The sequence below is a fragment of the Galleria mellonella genome, unplaced genomic scaffold (genome assembly GCF_026898425.1).
Source record: "Galleria mellonella isolate WM207_F2 unplaced genomic scaffold, CSIRO_AGI_GalMel_v1 utg113, whole genome shotgun sequence".
NCBI lineage: Eukaryota > Metazoa > Arthropoda > Insecta > Lepidoptera > Pyralidae > Galleria > Galleria mellonella.
Window position 1 is genome coordinate 689,828 of NW_026441975.1, and position 21,493 is coordinate 711,320.

The window sequence follows — 21,493 nt, forward strand, 5'->3', positions numbered from 1 at the left end:
ACTTATTAATCGCCTAAAATTGCCACAAAAAATACAAACTAATAACGAATTCTTTTAGAAATCGTGTAAAAAGATAAATAACATTTCTTGACTGTTTGTTTAATTTAATTTAAACAAATGATATATCACTTGATAAAAATGCATTACGAGTATATAAGAACTTAATAAAAAAGATATTCAAGAAGTAATTATTATTAGGCAACTGCAATATCTTCCCTCGAGAAGCCTCGTGTGCGATTAGTACTTCTGAACATGATAAAGGAACTGGGTCAATCTATTACGTATCTATAAATACACTTCGTAGATTGCATACGCTTTAAGAGGCTATGTAATGCATTATTTTTTAAGTACACTACTAATACTCGTAAGTGAGGATGGCGCCCTCTGATCTCAAGAGTTTCTAGGTCACCTTCGTAAAAAAACAAGTCTATACCAACACAAACAAGTTTGCAACAAATTCGCCTTAATATTTCCCTTAAATCTAAAACATTAGATATAAATAAGATCATCCAAAGTTTATCTCATGTATAAACTGAATGGGGTTCCCGTCAGGGTAACCTTTTGTACAAGGGGGAAAGGGATTCTTAGTAAGGGGGTCTAATAGCCCCATTACTAACAATATATTATTCTTCTCCATCCAAAAATTGTCTGGAAGAGATCGCTCTTAGCAATAAGGCCATTAATATTTTCTTGTAATTGTTTGTAAATAAAAAGTTTACTATTGTAATCTTACGGAAGAAATAATAATGAGTATCTATCTATATCCTATCAAGTCGACCTACACGCGGTTCTTCCTGGAAAACTATCGTGATTAATTCTCTTGGTCCCGAAATTATCACGATGAGCTAATAGGCCTGCTTTCATATCTTCACCTATCATCTTACAATCGTGCCCCGCCAACGTATACCGATAGCGCAAGTGTATCATTCCATTATCACCCATTTAAAAAATCTTTTAGATACATATATTGTTTTTCAGTAAATTAACTGCACGCACTTTTTCCAAATAAATACTTAACCAATAATATTATAATAAATAGTTTAGTAATTTAATATTTTGATTCTTATAAAAACGGTATTTTACGTGAGCTACCCTTTCAAACTGTTAAAATAGGCTCAAAATAGAGGAATATTATTAATAATAATAATAAATTATAAAAGAAGTACACATGAAAATCTGTTCTTTCTCAAAGCCTCTTAAAAACAAGATAAGGTAAGATTGCGTCACCATGATCGAAGTAAAAATTTTGAAATATTTTATCGGAAAATCTCTCCACTCTGACAGTCAGAATATCAATTTCATTTTAGATAATACGTTCACGTTTTTATTATCAGTTGATAATATAAATATTAAAGCAAAACTGTTACATTTACAATACAATATATTGAACCGATTATGAAAATTGACAGAGAACTTGCGAAACACAAAGATTAATTGCAACATTATTGTATTGGTCTATTGACTCTCTTCTACTCGTATTATACTTGTACCTAAGAACACGTAAGCTCTTTAAAATTTATATTTATAAAGAGGTAAAGTTTGTAAATATGGTTGTTCGGGGTAATTTCCGGTACTACTGATCCGATTTTAAAAACTCTTTCATTGTTAGAAAGGTATATTATCCCTGAGCGCAATAAAGGAATACTTTTTATTTTGGCAAATATATATTTTCAATAATTAACCACATTAAATGTAAATGATGTCGGCAAAATCTTATAAAATAGCATGCGCTCCCGGAAGGAGCGCATTGAATAAAGGAATAAAATCTATAGCAAAAATATAATTACTTTTAGCTTTACAAAAAAGTCTACAACACCACATATCGAAGTTTAATATGTCAGCCAATAAAATGGTTTTTATGTCAAAAGTAAAATAAATTTTACGGAACGGCTCATTTTAAAATCTTAGAGAATATTAGTACAGTACTTTCATACACGCTAAAATACAAGCCTTACTAAAATGTGTTCAACAGTTTAAAAATTAGACAAACAAATATTGTGCGAAGCCGGGACGGGATAAAATTATTAATTTCGACACGACACGACAGTTTCTTTAAAAACGCTAATAATTCCAAAATACTGAATTAATTTTGTAAACTGATAATTTAGAATGAAAGGTACTTTTGCTGCTTTTATATTTCAGCCGATGCACGTAGGAAAATGTTTCATTAATACGCATATTAGTCACCACTATAACACTAAAAAAATTATCCCTGTCCTTCTAGTTATGCCGTATATACTTAACGTCTTGGTATAAATATATACCTACATTTTTATTTGGCACATGAATAATAAAGATCTTTATAGGCATAACAAAAGGTTACATTTAGCATGTGATTAACATAATAAGACATTTGTAATATAAACAATATGACTAACCGTATAGAGGCCATAAAGTCAAGGTGTTTATTCTCCTCTTCGAGCTGGGCGACTCGCTGTTCAGACGCCTGGAGTCGCTGCTGAGCTGCAGCCAGCTCGTCCCGGAGCCAAGCGTTTTCCTGGCACAGTCTGCGGACTTGAGTGCGGAGTTTCTGCTTTTCTGCCTCGACCAGCTGAAGGTGGGATGCTAGGGTCATCATCACCTGAAAATAATACAAAAATTTACATAAAAATTGGCACTAACTCAAATAGTTTTCAGTCATCTTGATCCTAACTTAACTATTATCTATAGTATTTGTAGACACAAATCACAAAGTTGTAATTTGTTAGTACCTTTTAAATATAAAAATGTATATCCGAATTAAGACAAGTTAATAATTTGAATTTAACTTTGTCACTTTAAAATAAATGTTGTTTTATTGCATAGAATGATTGCGTAGTGATTTATCTTTATTAAATTTAAAAACCAAAACTCAAAAACTCATTCAAGTTCACTCAAATTTAGGTAAAAAAAAAAAAAAACAAAAATACACCAACTTTTTAAGTAAACATGGGGGAGGAGACAGGCGAGGGAGATTAATAAAAGAGATGACGCACAACTCGACGCGACATTAGTATGTTTGTTATACGCAGAGACTCTCAATTGAGGGGGAGATTTCATTGGGTTTTCCTTTGTCCAGTAGATGTTACGTTATAACATTATGTTTCCATATGTCACTAAAATATAAAACACACTAGTCGATAAGTCTTGTGCGTAATTGCACTATTATCAATTGACGAAATAACAATAATAATAAAATAGTAATATCTTACGAATATGTTTATACAATGTACACAAATCGTATGACTGCCTATTTTTATTTTTAAATAATATTCTATTCACATGAAAAGGTTTTTAGAGATAAACTCTTTTTAGAGATAAACTCGCCTTTGTACATTATGTTTAAAATTAATTGTTCTTAACATTATGTTTGTGTACAATAAAGAATAAAGAAAGAATAGTTACATCGCCCTATTAATACGAAATAAAATGTAAAAACTATAACGACGGATAGATGGACGTTTGTTACTTTTTACGCACAAACTACTAAACGAATTTGAATGAAATTTGGTACACGGGTATGTTACATTCTAAATAAGCATATAGGACACTTTAGGTACCTATTCTTTCCGCAATCAAAATAATTTTCAGTAAATTACTCTATTAAATTTTATATATAACACATACGTAACAAAGTTTTAGAATTTGAATAGCTATTAACTCGAGGAAAATTAAACGTAACAAATGTAATTAAAATAAAAAGTTTAATCTGTTTTATCATTAACTCATTTTATTTAAACCGTCAACTGTCCACTGCTGAACATAAGCCTTCCTCATAAGAGGAGTTTTGTCAGTAGTAGCCACGCTTGGCGGGCGGGTTGCAAACCGCAGTTAGGCTTTTAGTGATATTTTAAGAGGAACGCTGCTGCCCATCCTTCTATCTACCATTAAGTTCTCTTAATCGCCACTTACGACACCAACAGGAAAGGAAGGAGTGGCGTATTTTATGCCGAGATCACAAGGACAATTTAGAGCTTTAAAGAAATGACGTCTTTAGAGATATCATCATCATATAACCGTTAACTGTCCACTGCTGAACATAGGCCTCCCCCTATTAGGGAGAATTGACAATAGTTGTTATGCTTGGACGGCGGAATTACATACTCATGCTTGGCATCGGTTAGTAAATAATCACATCTTTTTATTATAACGTATTTAGTCATTTAAAACGTAAAAAAAATACCTTATACAATATGAAACTATACTACATATGTTAAACTTTACATGCCTTCATGACAAAAATAGGCACATTTCTTTGGTTACCGTCAATCTTAAATGTATGTGTACGTTGACTAGCTTGAAATATAAAGTCCCCGCTTCCACTCACACTACCCTTGAGGCTATTTGTAAAACGAAGGTGACCTAAATGATGGTCTTAAAGCGAGTCCTTAAAGGCTTGAATATAGGACAACCTCACACCTCTAGGGCACTCTTTGTGGGACAGTAAGCGTTACTTAGCGATAAAGAGATTTTTTGACGTGAACATTTTGGCCGAATATCAAAGAAAGGATGTTTTCTGGGTGTATAATATAAAACACGTTTCGTGTAGTTACGAAGTAAAAATACAATATGATCCTCTTTATCCACAGAATATGATGTATTACACAACGCCATCTACGTCTAAGCAGAGTCTGTATTATGAGAATTACATAACTGATATATATATATATATATATATATATATATATATATATATATATATATATATATATATATATAGAGAGAGAGAGAGAGAGAGAGAGAGAGAGAGAGAGAGAGATTGCATAGCAATAAGACCGCCTTTTTTACTACTATTTACTTATTGAAAACTACACGTCCTGGTAAAATAAATAAACAAACTTACTCATGAATACAAATATTTGTACTGTGCGAGGATTGAATCCGCGACCACCGGAAGGTGATTAATGCATTAAATCAATGCAAACAATCACCTCGAAGGTCGTCAGATAAGTGAACAAAACGCAACACACTAGTGCAAGTCTCGAAATAACACCCTATACCAGGCCGCCTGGCCAGCATAATAGTAGGGTATATCCTCCTCTCAATGTAAGGACTCTAGGCCAGCAGTGAGACTTTAATAGATCATTGAGGAAGGATATTACGTAAACATGTATATTATCATGTAAACATGTATTTGAGTAGATAGGTATATCCGGATCTGTGGCGTAACGTAACCTAAACATTTTAATGAATATAAATGGGGTGTCGAGGGATTTGTTTTAATTATACAAGATTTAATAGTAAAAATATACATAACGACAATATAAATAAACTTATTTAATCAAGTTTTCTGTATCTTTGTCGAGTCTTTATCCACCTGTCTTTTTTATTTGTATTAGATTTCTCTGATAGTGTGCATTTTGCGGCAAAGTGATTAATTGTTCATTACGATTCTTTCTCCGATCACTCCCATGAAATTTCCTTTATTAGACAGCTCCTTGTTTCCTTCGACTTCATTTACACGGAACCTATTATCTCGTGCTCGCGGTACTTGTAATTCCGGGAAATCTTTTCTTAATAAAGATCTAAATACTATAAGGATCTAACTACTGTATTTTAGCTTCATAGATTTACTCGGCTTACTTCTATTTTTTCCTCGTTTTTAAAATACCTTAATTAGTTATTCAATACTTAATTGCGTCCAACTAACTAAAATTTAAAGAATACACCAAATTATTTTTAATACACAATGAAACAGAATTGTAATACTTATATATGTTTTATGTAAGTAGGTCCGGTAAATGGGCAAACACGGTTGGAAATACAAAGTATAAAATTATACCAAGGTCATCCTTGTACCAACGCAGACCACAATGCAGACATACGTATATAGCATATAATTTTTATAAAAGTTATATTAGAAAATAATACAGAATATAGTAGACCGCGTGAGATAGAATCTCAAGCACTAACCACAGCTGTTCACGTTTTGTTTGTTTTTCTTAGCACATGGTAGAGACTCGTGACTGGTGAACATTATAAATCATACTCTAATTAATGAAGTCGAATTTAACTATAAACAAATGCGAATATTTTTAGTTGCAAGAAAATTTTCCCAACAATTAAATTTATATTTTGTTAACTCGTCAGCTGCACTGTTATTGCTCACACATCCACGAGAAAAATTAAAAATATCTTATGTACTTAATAATGGATCTTATTTTGATACTGTATATACAGTATTACATTTTAGGATCAAAATTATCCTATTCTTGTATGTACCTAACAACAATAATTACACCAACTTAAACTCGTTTATATAGGCCAATCGTAGTTTATCATAACTTTCTTATTGACTTAGATGACATCGAAAGTGATAAAAAATCATCGCACGAAAATTTTCTCGTGTTAAGTTCATGATAACGTTACACAGACTATTTTCAATTTGCCGCCAAACCGTAAAACAAATGGCAAACGAATAAATTATATACTCAGTATTATTCGTAAAGAGTTCCATTTTCAAAATTTTAACATTTTTTTTATTATATTGCTTTCAAGTAGCCAGTTTTAAAAGTTTTCAGTGTAGCCCTCGTTATAGCCGTGTGGTCCCGGCATAAAATAGGCCACTCCTTTCTTTCCCGTGGGTGTCGTAAGAGTCGACTAAGGGAGGACGAGGGATGGGCAGCAGTATCCCTCTTAAAACATCTCCAAAGCCTAACTGCGGTTACCAATCCGCCTGTCAAGCATAGCAGCTACTGGCAAAACCCCCCAAAGGGGAGGCTTATGTTCAGCAGTGGACAATTAAAGGCTGATATGATGATAACAATGTTATAAATTCATAGTTTTCTTGTAAAGAGACGTTCCTCGCATATTAAACCCTTTCGAAAATATCTATTATCTATAAAGCGTTTAAATCTTATGTATGGTAGAGTTTGTATAAAAGTCAATACGTATTTATAACATCAAATTCATGTACTAAATTGACCTTGATTGAATAATATATGTAGTTTAAAAAATTTCTCTCTCTCTCTCCCTCTCATTTCTTTTAGAGATTCTACTCTTGCAAATATAACAATTTCACTGGTCGTATGAGGATAAATAATCAAATATATGATTTTATACAAATACCAGGATTCAAAGGTCACTATAATACTCCTATTATGTTAAACATATGTATTTCTTTCATTTGTTCTTAAGATTAATATCTATAGTCATATGTAGATAAAACAGATAGAGGACTTATTATATAAATGTATAGATAGAACAAAGTACAAGTTATTCATAATAGAAGCTCAATTATTCATGAAACTTAAAACCTTTTCAATAATTTCGTTATTTTCTTGCAAAATGAAAAATTTTTTCCTAACGAAAGAAGTGTACCGCTCCGATAATTATGTACAGGAATTATATTTTACCAATTTCAAATTATAATATATTAGTCCTTAGGATCGACACAGTATAAGGTGTACCCTAAGCTTCACATTATGTTCTTTTATGTTCGTGGTACTATTCATGTCAATAGGTAAGGATTAGCTCTTTTCATCAGGTGATGTGTCACTCTATATTGCATAAAGAAAAACTAACCTGTGCTTCGCCCAATCCCAGTTCGATGGCATCTATACTCTTCCTGACCAGGGACGCCTTCTCGTGCTCATGGTCGGTGTTGGCTGCAAGGCCAGCGAGAAGCTGCGTATGCTCAGCCCGCAGCGCTTCCAAACCGGCCGCGACCGTCCTCGCGCCGGCCACCATCTCCTCCTGCGTCATCGCCGTCATCCTGCCTAAGGATTCGATCTTCTTTCTGTCAACAAAGAAACGTCTTGTTTAATACAACATTATCTAAACTTTACTATGAAGAGTAATAATTATATTATTTGTTTGTAAAGGATAAACTCAACAAATACCGAGTAGTAAATCGATTTCAAAAATTATTTCACTTATAGAATTACACTTTATCAATGAATAATGGGCTGCATATTATTATAAAAATAAATAATTGCAATTATCGTGGGGATTTCCACGATAATTGCAATAATATTTCTATCTAAGATAGATATAGTCTATATATCTTGCAATGTTACATTAAGGCTGCCAATTTGTTACTTTAAATTTATAGCCGTCATTCTTTTAATGTATATAATATCGAATGTTATACAGAGCAGTTATTGGAGTGCAAATTTAATGCCGTTTTATGTAATATTTATTTTATAAATGTATTAATTTGTAATCTGTTGCCTTGCTATAAATAAATAAATAAATATAAATTATACACAAAAACAAAAGTGTAATGTCCATTCAATACCATTAGCGGTAGTTACCACTTTCAATCAGGTAGTCCCCGTCAGTTTGTTTACCATTCTAATTTGTATAAAAAAATATAAACTATTAATTAAATTGTAGATCCAAAACATTTTTTTTTTTAATCTACTCTATTACATATATAAAAAATAACGATTAAAATGTGCTTGTAAACAAGTCTATATGAACAAAGATTATTCTTATCTAATCATTATCTATTATACAACTTATATTACGTATGACTAATCACAAACACAATAACACACTTTCACTTAACTATACCATAATTAATGATATTTTACTATAAAGGCCATTTTTAACTCTTAGACATCACCTAAAGCATAACTGAGGTTGCTAACCCGCCTGCCAAACGTGGCAACTATTAGCAAACACCCCCTAATGGGAGAAGGCTATGTTCAGCAGTAGACAGTTAACGACTGGTAGTATGATGGTCTTAGGTAGTTGTTCTTCTTAATAATTTCTTATAATCACTAAGAAGAACGAGTATACTAATAGCATAGCATAGCTAATAGTTAAAACTAGCTTTTGCCCTCTATTTCATACACGTAGTTTTCAAAAATAGCAAAACCAATTAAGTAGACCAGTTCTAGATGGCACGGAACCGATATATAAACAGACATAAAATTTCTAAAAAGTATTGATCAATATAACTTTTATTACTAATTATTATTAGTAAGACTCTATATATCAATGTTTCCTAAATATCTTGGAAGATATTAATACATTGTATATGGGTGTACAGACAGTCTACAACTTTACTGTATGTATCATTTATAATAAGAAATCAGTATACACAACAAAGTATAATTATCTCAAAAGAATTTTCTTACGCGACTTTGAGACCAAACACGGAGCTATCAATTTTAATTACATCTCATCTCACAAAATTTTGCAACATGTTGTTTTGACTGTGAGACATAATGTGTTATGTCATTATTGGTGAGTATTGAATACTACTACTTTGAAATATCAATCTATTATTTCCATAGGTCTCTTCTATAGACAGAAGAAAGGAACAGTCACTTGTATGTACGTAAGTATAGAGGCAAATACATAATTCAATGATTAAAATATAAAAATAAAATTTATATATAAATAAAATGACAAACAGAATGAGCACGATACCATAATAGACGTAACTGATAATGTAACAGACTGAAATTAACATATTTTATATTGCATTAATTGTAAACGTCAACAACCCAAGTATGATTAAATATATTTATGACAAATGATAAACTTGTCACTGTAACACATACAAACTAAAATTGATTCATACAATGACAACCATAATTTCATTAAAGACTGAAAGGAACACTGCGTATTTTATATTACGCTCAACTGATTCGGTCAAATCAATTGCAATGAAATCAAGAATTTCAGTCGGTATAATGTTTGGTGACAATATACCGTAATACAACAAGAGACTGTTAGTATATGACATATATACATAATATAGAATGATGATATATTTTATATGTAATTTTTTCACTGTAATTTTATGTTTAATTTTTTTACTAATAGTTGCAACTGAATTGCTTTGTTGCAGTCGCATTTATTATCATCGTGCTGTGTGCACATGTTGTGGCAAGTTTACCCGATCAATACATTAATGTACTTGCATATTATAATTTTAGTTTGTATTTGTGAACTTCTATTATGTGCGCCTAATAAATAAAATAAAAATAAATACAATATAGATTCATGATCACGAACAAAAATTCATCCTACGTACCCGTATATTTTTAAATTTACGTTTCATTTGAGCAGAAAACGGTACACACTTTTTATTTTTTATACTATTGCTTTTTTGTTTGTTTTGTATGCTACTTTGTGCGAGTCTAATTTGAATTTAATAAAAAAAAAAAACTCATTCTTTTTCTAGCTGTCAACAAGTCTTTTATTTTATAAAATTTAAAATATTAAAAATAAAGCAAACACAGCTAGAACACTAACACGGTAAAAAAATTAGTCGAACTAAAAACAGGAAGAGGAGAAATTAAAAGATCTAAAGAATTAAATTGTCCATTTGCTACAGCCTATATTTCATTGATGTGCGCCTTTTTACATCAATCCATTATGTAAAGTCTGCATAATAAATTCAGGGACAATCTCTAACCCTTAAGTAGATCTTACAAAATAGACATTGCGAGGAATCGGAGTAATTTAAACAGTAAATCTGACTCGTTGTCAATAAGTAAAATATTAATTAATTCAATTAATAAGTCTCCAAGAGACAAAATGAAATGCATACAGCTATCTAAAACAATAGGACACTGCAATACCTAAAATGTTTATCGGTTTATGTATGTCAGAATAACAATCAGATCTCATAGCTAGTCACAGAAATAGTAGAGATACAAGTACAGATGGGCAAAGCACCGGGTTTAAACCCGGTGCTTTGGTAAAAACCCAATAAACACCCATAAACTCCCATAATCACCCAAAAAAATAGGTTTTTACGTATTTTTTTGAAAATATGTAAGTAATACCAATAAATTATTTTTATAAATTGTATTGATCAATTCTACAATATTAAATAAAACGTTAACTAATAATATTTCAGGAAATTTTAAAAATCTATATATAATAAAATGAAAGTAATTAATTTTCAGTGTTTTCATGTTGCAGTTGATCAACATGTTGGCCTTTTGCTTCCCGTAGATACTTTAAAATTTCTTCATAACACCTCGTTCGCACACATGGCCGTATATATTTAAATTCTTGAGCCACTAACAGTCCGAAATACTCATTTCTTTTATCCTCTTCTCCATAAATTAAGCATTTAGAACAGTTTGTTTCTTCTTTCAGTAAATTTTCTTTTACTTTATCCTCGTTTTTTTTCTTTGTTGCGACGACGCTGGGTAAATCATCTGGACACTGGGTCTCACTATCGCCAAATATATTTGGAGATCGGCTTCGGCTACGGCTTGGCAGACATTTTTTTCTTTCTACAATTTTAAATTAAATTTATTAGAATAAATGCTTCGAACACACGCGATCTAAGTACCTTTTGTGTTTATTATACCTTACCTACCTAGGTATAAAAAGAGTACTTACGTAGATTTTCTTTTATTAACTGTTTTATACGAAGATCTTGATCTCTCAAATTAGCATCCATTTTACTTCCAGTGATTATCAACTAAATTAATAATCCACAAAGTATTAAATAACGTTTTTATGAAATATTTAGCACAAAAACAATACCCTTTAAATATCGATCGTCAGTAACTGTGGCTGACTTACCTATATTCTAGCAAGCAGGACTGCCAGATGTGAAGGGAAATCCCCAATAAATTGTTGCATGTGACTGATGATGTGAGCATGTTCGTTTCATAATAAAAATGTTGCCAGGTAACCAAAAAGTCGTATGTTTTTGTGCGAATTACGATCATAATCTTTACGATCGTACATTAAAAAATAGACAAATAATAGTATGAGTACGATTTAAATCGTATATCTGTCAACCCTGCTAGCAAGACAGCGACAAAATCACGTTGCATAACAATGTAGCCCAAGCTTATATCTTATGAAATATACGGAAGAGATACGGACTTAGAAAAAACAGAAATGTTGTTCTTTGTGGAAGTCATTGATGAAATTCTATGTATTTTAGCCCGCAAACTTTCTTCAAACAAAAACAGCGCCATCTAGTATCGAGTTCTGTAATTATCTCTTTGTTTATGGATTTGAAGTAAGACCGCCACGCATGCAATACATTATGACTGGGGATTCCCCTATTCGTCGACGCTGAATATGAGGCGACGACAATCACTGTCAAACGTGTTCACTATTACTCTGACTCTGGTAACGTGACTTCCTGGTAACGTGTTAGGTAGGAAAAGCAGTAAAAAAGTGCATATTAAGGGAGCAGATTTGAAATAATATTTATACTTAACAAGAAATAATTAAAGGTAAGTGGATTTTTGAATGATACAATTATATCATGATCACTTAACAATTTTAACTTAAAATTAGATGTATTATTACAAGCTTTTATTTAGCTTGCGTTATGTAAATAAAAGTATGTAGGTATGTTCGTATGTTGATGCAATTATCCTCAATCCTCAACCGACTGGGATAAAATTTTCCATACACGTTTATTTTGGATGATAGTGCATAGTTAGCTGAGAGTCGTCATTGGATAATAATGGTGGATAGCCTAAGATGTGTACTAGATATTTATTTTTAACATAATATGCGTAAGTACCTAATCGAATTAAAGAAGTTGCTGAGAAAAATACAGAACAATACGATAATAAACTAGCGTCTGCGTTTAATCCTCCGAGGAGATGTAATTTTACAAAGGTTTTTTGTATTTATTTTATTATTTTTTTAATAAATTTATTGTAAATAACAAGAAATAATCATTGTAAAAAAATAGGCACTCTATTGTTGAATTTTCGTCAGACCAACTAATCATCGTTCATTTTTTTAGGTTCAATGGGGAGACCTAAAGATTTACGCATATGGGAGCACTACCGTACTTTACCAAACAAGTCTGTTTCTTGCAAGCTTTGTAATAAGGTCTACAAATTCAGTAATGCTGCCAAAATGCTTCAACATCTTATCACTTGTCCAAAATCTCCAGAAACATTAAAAGACTCTATGAAACTTATAAAAGATAGCTCGTCCAAAACCAAAATGTCTGGACTGTCAGAGATAGAGACAAATGATTCTTTTATAAGCCCCTCGTCGTCTGCTAACACTACAATAAATGCTGAGTTTCAAGACACCGATGATCATATAAAAACAGAATTAGCGAGAGCTATATTTGTAACAGGGACGCCATTATCGATGGTGCAACATCCTTTATGGATACAATTTTTCGAAAAATTGCAACCAAAATTTAAAATACCTTCACGTAAAGCTTTAGCGACAAAATACTTAGATAAAATATATAGAGAAATGCGTTTTGAGTTAAATGAGGAACTAAATGCTTGTAGTTACTTACACCTTCAGTGCGATGGCTGGTCTAATTTAAGAAATGAAGGAATAATAAACTTTCTTATATCAAAACCTCAACCTGCATACGTTAAAAGTTTGAATACAGAAAGTAATCCTCACACTAGTGAATACCTTAGCCAAGAAGTTGAAAAAGTAATGAAAGTGTATGGAGCAAATAAGTTTCTTGTACTTATTGGCGATAACGCTAGAAATATACAAAAGGCATTCGAATTAACAAAACTCAAATATCCACATGTTGTTCCTCTCGGTTGCTGTGCACATATCCTTAACTTGTTGTGCCAAGATATTGTAAAGATACAAGAAGTAACTGTGTTTATTATGCAAGCCATAAATATAATAAAAACTGTTAAAAGGAGTCAACGATTAAGTTCCTTGTTGATAAAATCAAGGCAGGGTGAAGATTCTACACAAACACTAAAATTGCCTTGTGCTACAAGATGGGGAAGTCATGTTACTTCGTTAAAAAGTTTGAAAGCAAATAAGATAGCTTTGCAAATATTAACAGTTAGAGAAGATGTGGTAATTTCAAGAGATATTAAAGATTTAATTCTAAGTGATGATTTCTGGACGAAGACAGGGGAATGTATAAGTATTTTGGAACCAGTCACTGAAAGCATATTTTACTTAGAGAGCGACCAGAATCGTTTGCATCGCACATACATTACATTTAGAGATGTACAAGCTAAGATACGTTTTGCATTAAATGAGATTTCGACATTGAGCGAAGAAAGCAAACAGCAGATTCTAACATCAGTATCTTCAAGATGCAATATGGCAATGAGGCCAATACATTTTGCAGCATATATTCTAGACCCCAGGACTCTAGGAGTCGAACTTACTCAAGAGGAAGAACTTAAGGGTATGGAGTTTATCTACAATTTAAGCCAACACTTAAGTTTGTCAAATGTAATGGCAGATTTGGCGTGTTATAAAGCTAAAGAAAACTTTTGGGCCAGAGGATTTGTATGGAGCTCATTAGATAGCATTGAGCCCCTAATATGGTGGAAAGGTATTTGTGGTTCCACTGAGTTAAGCAAAGTAGCGATTCGTATTCTATCAGCTCCCTGTACTTCGGCAGCCACTGAGCGTTCCTTTAGTATCCAAGGCTACATACATAATAACAAAAGAAATCGACTTACAACTGAAAGAACTGAAAAAATTTCATTCATTTGTTATAACTGGAATCTTAAACATAAAGCTGAATGCGAGGACATTCAGTTTAATGAAGAAAATACCTTAGAAGCTTTCATTGAGCAAGTAAATGAACATAACAGTTTAGACGAAATAGAGCCTATCGAACCTATACAATTCATCGCTTGTAATAACTCTGAATCTGACAGTGATTGACTGTAGTTTTACATTTTACTTTCATCTCTTTCTTAATAAACTCAAAATCAAATTAAAAGTTTTTTATTCTGTAGGCTGCATAATAATATTGTCTATGTCCAGTATAGTGGACGTCTTGCGGCTGAGATGACGATGATGAAGTACAAAAGCATAAACACCCAAAAATTTGGGTGTTTATGGGGTTTAAACCCAATAAACCCAAAACACCCGGTTTTTACCCACCAGACTTTAAACCCACCCAGGTGGATTGCCCATCTCTAGATACAAGTAATTAACATACCGAAATAAATCACTTTTGGTGTACATCGTACATTAAGAAAGCAAATACGAGTACAATAAGAAGCAAAATACACGTTATTAAAGTTGAAAACGATAAACCAATAGCGATGAATTACTTTTATAGAATTACAGCGTAGATTTGAACCAAATCGTAAAAAGAAATGATTTCGAGCTAAGAATAAACATACACATTGGAAGATTATTTTGAATTTCACATGGACAAAGGCACAGACACCATGATAATTTCTATCAAATAACGCAACTGATTGTTAATTTAAAATTTCACTTTATATCTTATTAAACTTGGAATAGAAAAAGTTCGTAACCTGAGTATACGTAGCGTATCAAGATGATCTACAATATAGATTGGCAGACACAGAAATCATGATTGCGAAGACAGACAGATGAAAGACTACCATTGTAATACTTGATTTAAGTTTAGATACAATTAATTATTACTTTCTCTTCATTTTTTCTGAAGTCACTTTTATGTAGATACATAGCTGAGATTCGAAAGTAAGGAAGATAGTTATCATTGGTGCCAAGTAGATAGACTGGTAAGTATTCAGTATTGAGACAATTTTAAAATACACCAAATGTGACTTATGGGAAATATGAAATAATAATCCTTAATATGAGTACCTACTTTAATAACTTAACCAATTATCATAATTTACTAGTTGCAAATGTGAATTTGTGAAATAAACTATTATCTCTTGGCGCCTTAAAACTCGAACAATTTTCATGCAATTTGGCATACTCCAAACCGTCTGCAAAACGTGGCAATTACGCGTAAAACCCCCCATGGGGGAGGCCTATGTTCAACAGTGCACAGTTAACGGCTGATATAATGATTATTAATATCGCGTAATATTTGGCATGGAGAAAAACATAAACTACTTTATATCCTGGACACGCGAACGAAATCGTGGACAACTGTTTAATGTAATAAATTTTGTTCCTACACGAATAACGTATTTCATAAATATTTTTTACTTAGTTTGCATACAGATTTACCCTCTTATTCATAAAAACTAAAGCCTACGAATCTTACAATTACCGGGGGAAAAGGATTGTTAGTAATGAGGTCAAATAGCCCCATTGCTAGCAATATACGCTCACAGGTCGACCTCCACATGGTTCCCCCTGGAAACCATCATGGTTAATTCTTGTCGAATTCATTATGGTGTGCCAACTGACCTGCATTCATTCTCACCTATCATCTTCCACTGGTGCTCCGCCAGCGTATGCGGTTAACTCAGGCGGGGTTACTATTCCATTTTCACCCATTAAACAATCTATTCTTTTGTCACTTTTACAAATCGAAATTTAGGTTTGTGAGTGGTTGGACGTTTTTTATGAATAACGGCGGGGTTAATCTTCATTATTAAACATATAGTTACAATACAATATTAAATTACTGTATGCAAAGTCACAGATTAACAAAGAGCCTTCAACATTAACCTTAATACGCATAAAAGAGCTACAATATTTTTTTTATATTGTGAATTATTTAACTTGATTTGTACTAAAACTATCGTATCAAAAAAATGATACCAACCACAAAGGATGTGGTTGGTATCATTTTTTACCACATGACTGCACCCAATGCTATTGAGTTCTGGGTTGTACTTGTGGAAGTGGAAGTTGCGAAACACCAGGGGTGCGCCGATAGGTATGGGATGTTTGCCGTGAGAAACTACCGACGGATAAATGGCATTGGTTGTGTCCGTGAACGCATTTGTCAAGCTTCTAATGTGGCCATAATATTGACTAATCCTATGACTGAGGATAGCGTCCTCTAGTGTTAAGTTTTTAGGCCGCCTACTTACACTTTCTTACACCAATGAAAACGAATAATATTACATATTTCAATTTGTCAAATGTTATACTTACTAACTTATAGTAAAAATGTCATTAACACTGAATTTCCGATACAAAGAATATTACATATTACTATTTGAAGTCGTGTATAAAACAAATTGCTGTTAATCATAAAAAATCAATTACAAAAGAACAAATTGATTACATATCTTGTATATTAAATATTTTTAATGAAATATGTATATCACGTCACATAAATAAGATCGAAGTATTCTGATCTGCATAGGAAATCGATGGGTAACCGTTGTCTATGACACAGATAGTTTAGGTAGGTACGTGATAATATTTTATTATGTAAATCGACACATATCGAGAAATTGGGTTAATAGTACTTCCTGCGCTTATTATGGATAACCATAAATATAATAGAAGTATTATAATGTACAGAGTTCATAGAACTGTTGTTTCTTTATGTGAACTAATTTATGTCAAGGGATATATTAATGTTTTATTTTTATTTGTATTGTATTACATTTAAGTAAAATCACGCACATCCCGATAACTTAGTTCTGATAGGGTACATTGAACTTTATATATTGTTATATCTATAACTGTACCCACGACTTTGTCCGTGTGACCGGGACTTACTGCTTGACCCGATAAAATCCTATATCAAATAAATAAATAGAATTTCACAAGTTTATTATTTAGCGTAAACATAAAATACTAAATAGCATAAAGTTAAACAATGAAAATATTATTAAATATACAATAGACGCTAAGAAATAGAATAAATTTGTAATAGTGATTTATGCAGACTAGTCCATACAAGTATTACCCGTTCACGAATATGACGAATGGCGAAATATAATAAGAAACGACTCAAAAGATGTATCTAAGGATTATGATAGCTTCGCCTGTCCATCTCTTTGCCCTAGGAATTTTTATATAGATAACTATATACACACGCGACAAACTAGGCTTAAAAATGAATGTTGTAAACTGTGTCAGCGTATCTACACAAGATTTTTTTCATTACATGTTTTTTTTACTGCAAACTCCATATGACGTAAATCATATATCTAGAGGTTGGCCTTGTAGCGAAGTAGTGTCAACATACAATACAAATATTAAATAGAGTGCCAATAATAAAAACAAACTCAATAGTATCCGATATTTACTCAAATAATTTCAGATAAATTTGCAGCAATATAATATGTTTTGATATAGTTTCCGTTTTATTTTAAAGTATCGACTTTATAAAAACAGTATCCTTATAAAGTTTCTACTTAACAGAACAGGCAGCGATCCACCAAATATCTGTTTGCACCAGGGTTGACCGGTAGGTTCGGCATTTGTTATGTACATAAAGTTAAATAAATAAATATAAAAATATTAACATGATAAATTACATACAAACATCGTAATTAAAAGATAGTATTTAAGATTTGGAAGATAATTTTTTTTTTATATTATTTATAGAGTTTATATTAGGTTTTTTTGATTGTAGAGATTTAGAGACATAAACCATATCAAAACATATACAACAAATTTGACATTGCAGAACAAAAGAGCTGTTGCAAAGCAAAATTAAGTTCTATATACAAATTTCTCATTGTAAACTGAAACTTTAAACGATTATATTCATGAAACGGAACATTTTCTCCCAAAGAATAAAATCGAAAAAATAATTAAATCCGAATGGTTAAAAAGCCCCTTTGTGTACATAAGGTCACGGATTTGACAATCGGACAGGCAAATACATATACTTTTCTATGTATACTGGAAAACTATATAAATCTTTAACTTTCATAAAAATTAAAATCTTGTCACTTTTTTCATATTAAGAATTTTATGCAAAAGAAAAAGAAAAAAAAAACACTTCAATAGCTAAAATAAGTTTATTATTTATATGAATAAAGGGATAATTTTAAAAGCCGACTAATCGATGTGGTACACTATAATATTATTCTCATTTTATGGAGAGCAACATGTGCTCAGTAGTGAGACGTTAATGAGCTGTTAACGTAAGTGAGTAACAATATTTTTGTTACATGAAAGATATAGAATAATTATTACGTAAAGCAATCACTCATTGAATATTTATAGTGAATATGAATGAAGTGTAAAAAAAAAACATTATGTAAACATACGTCAACATACCAAGGGCCTAAGTAACACTCAATTTGACCAGACACGTGTAAGTTAATATACGTTATAATATAACCATGCCGGAATCGCGCTACCTCTTTGCCGGTGGGAGGAACGGGCAACGTGGGGCACATAAAACACCGGTCGCCATGGTTACCAAGGGCTACAACCCTCATACCCACGTTACAGCGTAGCAGGAGAAAATTAGACATTTGTATAGACGCAATTTCAGAGCTTAGAGTGTTTGTATATGTTAAAATCTTTGCTACTATTATATATATGAATGTAACTTTGCGTTTTACGTTTTTATGTCAAGTATTGAAATAATAAAGAAGAAAAATCAATAACGGTCGTTGCATATATCATAGGTATAATTTAAAAAAATTCACGTTTATGTTAAGTAATATATATATATATATATATATATATATATATATATATATATATATATATATATATATATATATATATATAATAATAATAATAAATAATAATGCCTTCCAAAGTCCAACCCCGCGTCCGAGCTCACCATCTAGCTCACGTGGAAGGCGGTCACGCGTATAAATAAAACCTACGCGGCTAAAGGGGCAATGGCAAAAATAAAGATGGCGAATAATTATAACGGAGACAGTATAGGGTCGCTGCCCGGGGGTCGCCGGGGCGCGTCTACAACTGGCGGTAGGCGCGGCAGAATGCGAGCCAGCCGACCGGCCCCACCACCTGGCCGGTCCGACCCCTCGCCATCGACATCAGCTGGCTTGGCGCCGGCAGGGCCGTCACAGGCCCAGCAATCGGTGCCCGCCACTGGTGGTACACGTCGCATGAGGTGGACAAGAGCCATGAATGAGGACCTCATGCGTGCGTTCTTCAGGGCTACAGGGACAGAAACAGGCAGAACAGGATACCGGGCAGTAATGCACCGCGAGTTTCTGCGTCTTTTACCGGATCTAACCGTCTCGGAACAGAACCTAGCCGACAGAGTTCGGTACATACAGCGCTCTGGTATGTTTAGCGCGACCGAACTCGAACGATTGCGAAGTGAAGTTGTTCCAGAAGCAAACTCCGCGACCGTAGAGCAACCAATCTCAGACGTGCTACCTAGCGTAGAGGTGGTTGCCGAAACGCTTTCAGAAGCGGATGCGGACGGAACAACTTCCCAGGATATAGAGCATATGAGGAGCATACTAGAGGAGGCGATTCTAGAGATCCGAAGAACTCCCCTCGAAGAGAGACCGAAGCTTCCCCGGATATATCCAAATGTGGCGACGCGGGATGCCATTGAGGCCACAAATGGACTGCTGCCTCAGTACCTTGAGGGCAGCGGTGACCTGGGAGAGACGAGTTCAATCCTGTTTGGCGCTGCGTTGGCAGTATGCCGATATACCGGCGCAAAAATGCCCCGGGCTGGACGTAATATCCAAAGGGATAATATGAAACCAGCCTGGAAAAGAAGGATTGAACGACGGATCGCCCAGGCCAGAGTCCTCATTGGTAGACTGCTCTGCTTCAGGGAGGGCAACACACGCCCGAGAATTATGCGCTCCGTAAAAGAGGCCTTTGCGGCCAGGGGGAGGGACAGGGGTACGTCTGTTCCAGCCGGACTTCGGGCACAAACTTACGGAGCGCATAGATGAACTGAAGCAGAAGATCGCTGCATGGGGGAAGCGACTCCGACGGTACTCTGAGAGGGTTGAGAGGTATCAACAGAATCGCCTCTTTATGAGTGATCAACGGAAGTTCTATAGGAACTTGGAGCGCCCAAAACTACAGCCCACAGGACAAAGACCCGAAACAGCCAATTTCGTCGCCTTCTGGAGACAGCTGTGGTCTGAACCTGTGGAACATGAGGAGGGCGCATGGATGCACGATGTTGAGGAAGCATGTGCTCGAATAACGCCGATGAACGCCATTGCCATTACGGAGGAAGACGTGGTTGCCGCGATCCGTCGGGCTCCGAACTGGAAAAGTCCGGGGATCGACGGATTGCAGCACTACTGGTTAAAGGCGTTCTCGGCCAGCCATGCGACCTTAGCCGTGCAATTCCAGAGTGCCCTCGAAAACAGGACGCTCCCGAACTTCCTTACAACCGGGATCACTCATTTAGCTCCTAAGACGGACGATACCGCGGATCCATCTAAATATCGCCCCATCACTTGTCTTACGACAATATATAAGACGTTAACATCCGTTCTGAGCGCTAAGATCTCTCGTCATGTGTACGAGAATAAGATCCTATCTGGCGCTCAGAACGGATGCAGGGGCGGTAGCCGCGGATCGAAGGAGCTGCTCCTCATTGATGCTGTCGCTGGCCACGTGGTCAAGCGGAACCGTCGGAATTTCTCCGCCGCCTGGATAGATTATAAAAAGGCGTTCGATTCCGTGTCCCATTCATGGCTCCGGAGGATACTCGAGCTGTACAAGATCGACGGTACAGTTCGAGTGTTCTTGGAGGCATGCATGGGGCGGTGGACGACGATCCTGACTATCCAGGGCGAGCGATTGACGGATACCGCTGACCGGATAGAGATAAAGAGGGGAATATTCCAGGGCGATTGTTTGAGTCCACTTTGGTTTTGCCTGTCCCTGAATCCACTCAGTACTTTACTGGAGAATTCGGGGACTGGATTTCAGTATCGGAGAGGAGGTACACGAGTGTCTCACCTTCTGTACATGGATGACTTGAAACTGC

At 34.1% G+C, this 21,493-nt stretch overlaps 2 protein-coding genes across 16 annotated transcripts in view; one reads left to right on the forward strand and one right to left on the reverse strand.

The window, feature by feature from the left end:
- The window catches only part of LOC113513032 (kinesin light chain), a 63,044-nt gene that overhangs the window by 23,768 nt on the left and 17,783 nt on the right, over positions 1-21,493 (reverse strand). For all 15 annotated transcript variants that reach the window (XR_008252679.1, XR_008252680.1, XR_008252672.1 and 12 more), the window contains 2 exons: positions 7,504-7,717; positions 2,379-2,581 (listed from right to left, as the gene is read on the reverse strand). Coding sequence is in view for 9 of the 15 variants with exons in the window: in XM_052893400.1 (XP_052749360.1) it covers positions 2,379-2,581; positions 7,504-7,717 (417 nt within the window). In the remaining 6 variants the exon portion in view is untranslated. The remainder of the gene's footprint in view (positions 1-2,378; positions 2,582-7,503; positions 7,718-21,493) is intronic.
- LOC128200312 (uncharacterized) lies at positions 11,547-14,805 on the forward strand. The gene is made up of 2 exons (XM_052893378.1): positions 11,547-12,149; positions 12,674-14,805. Exon 2 carries the CDS (start codon positions 12,679-12,681, stop codon positions 14,548-14,550), a length of 1,872 nt encoding a protein of 623 aa, XP_052749338.1. The 5' UTR covers positions 11,547-12,149; positions 12,674-12,678; the 3' UTR covers positions 14,551-14,805.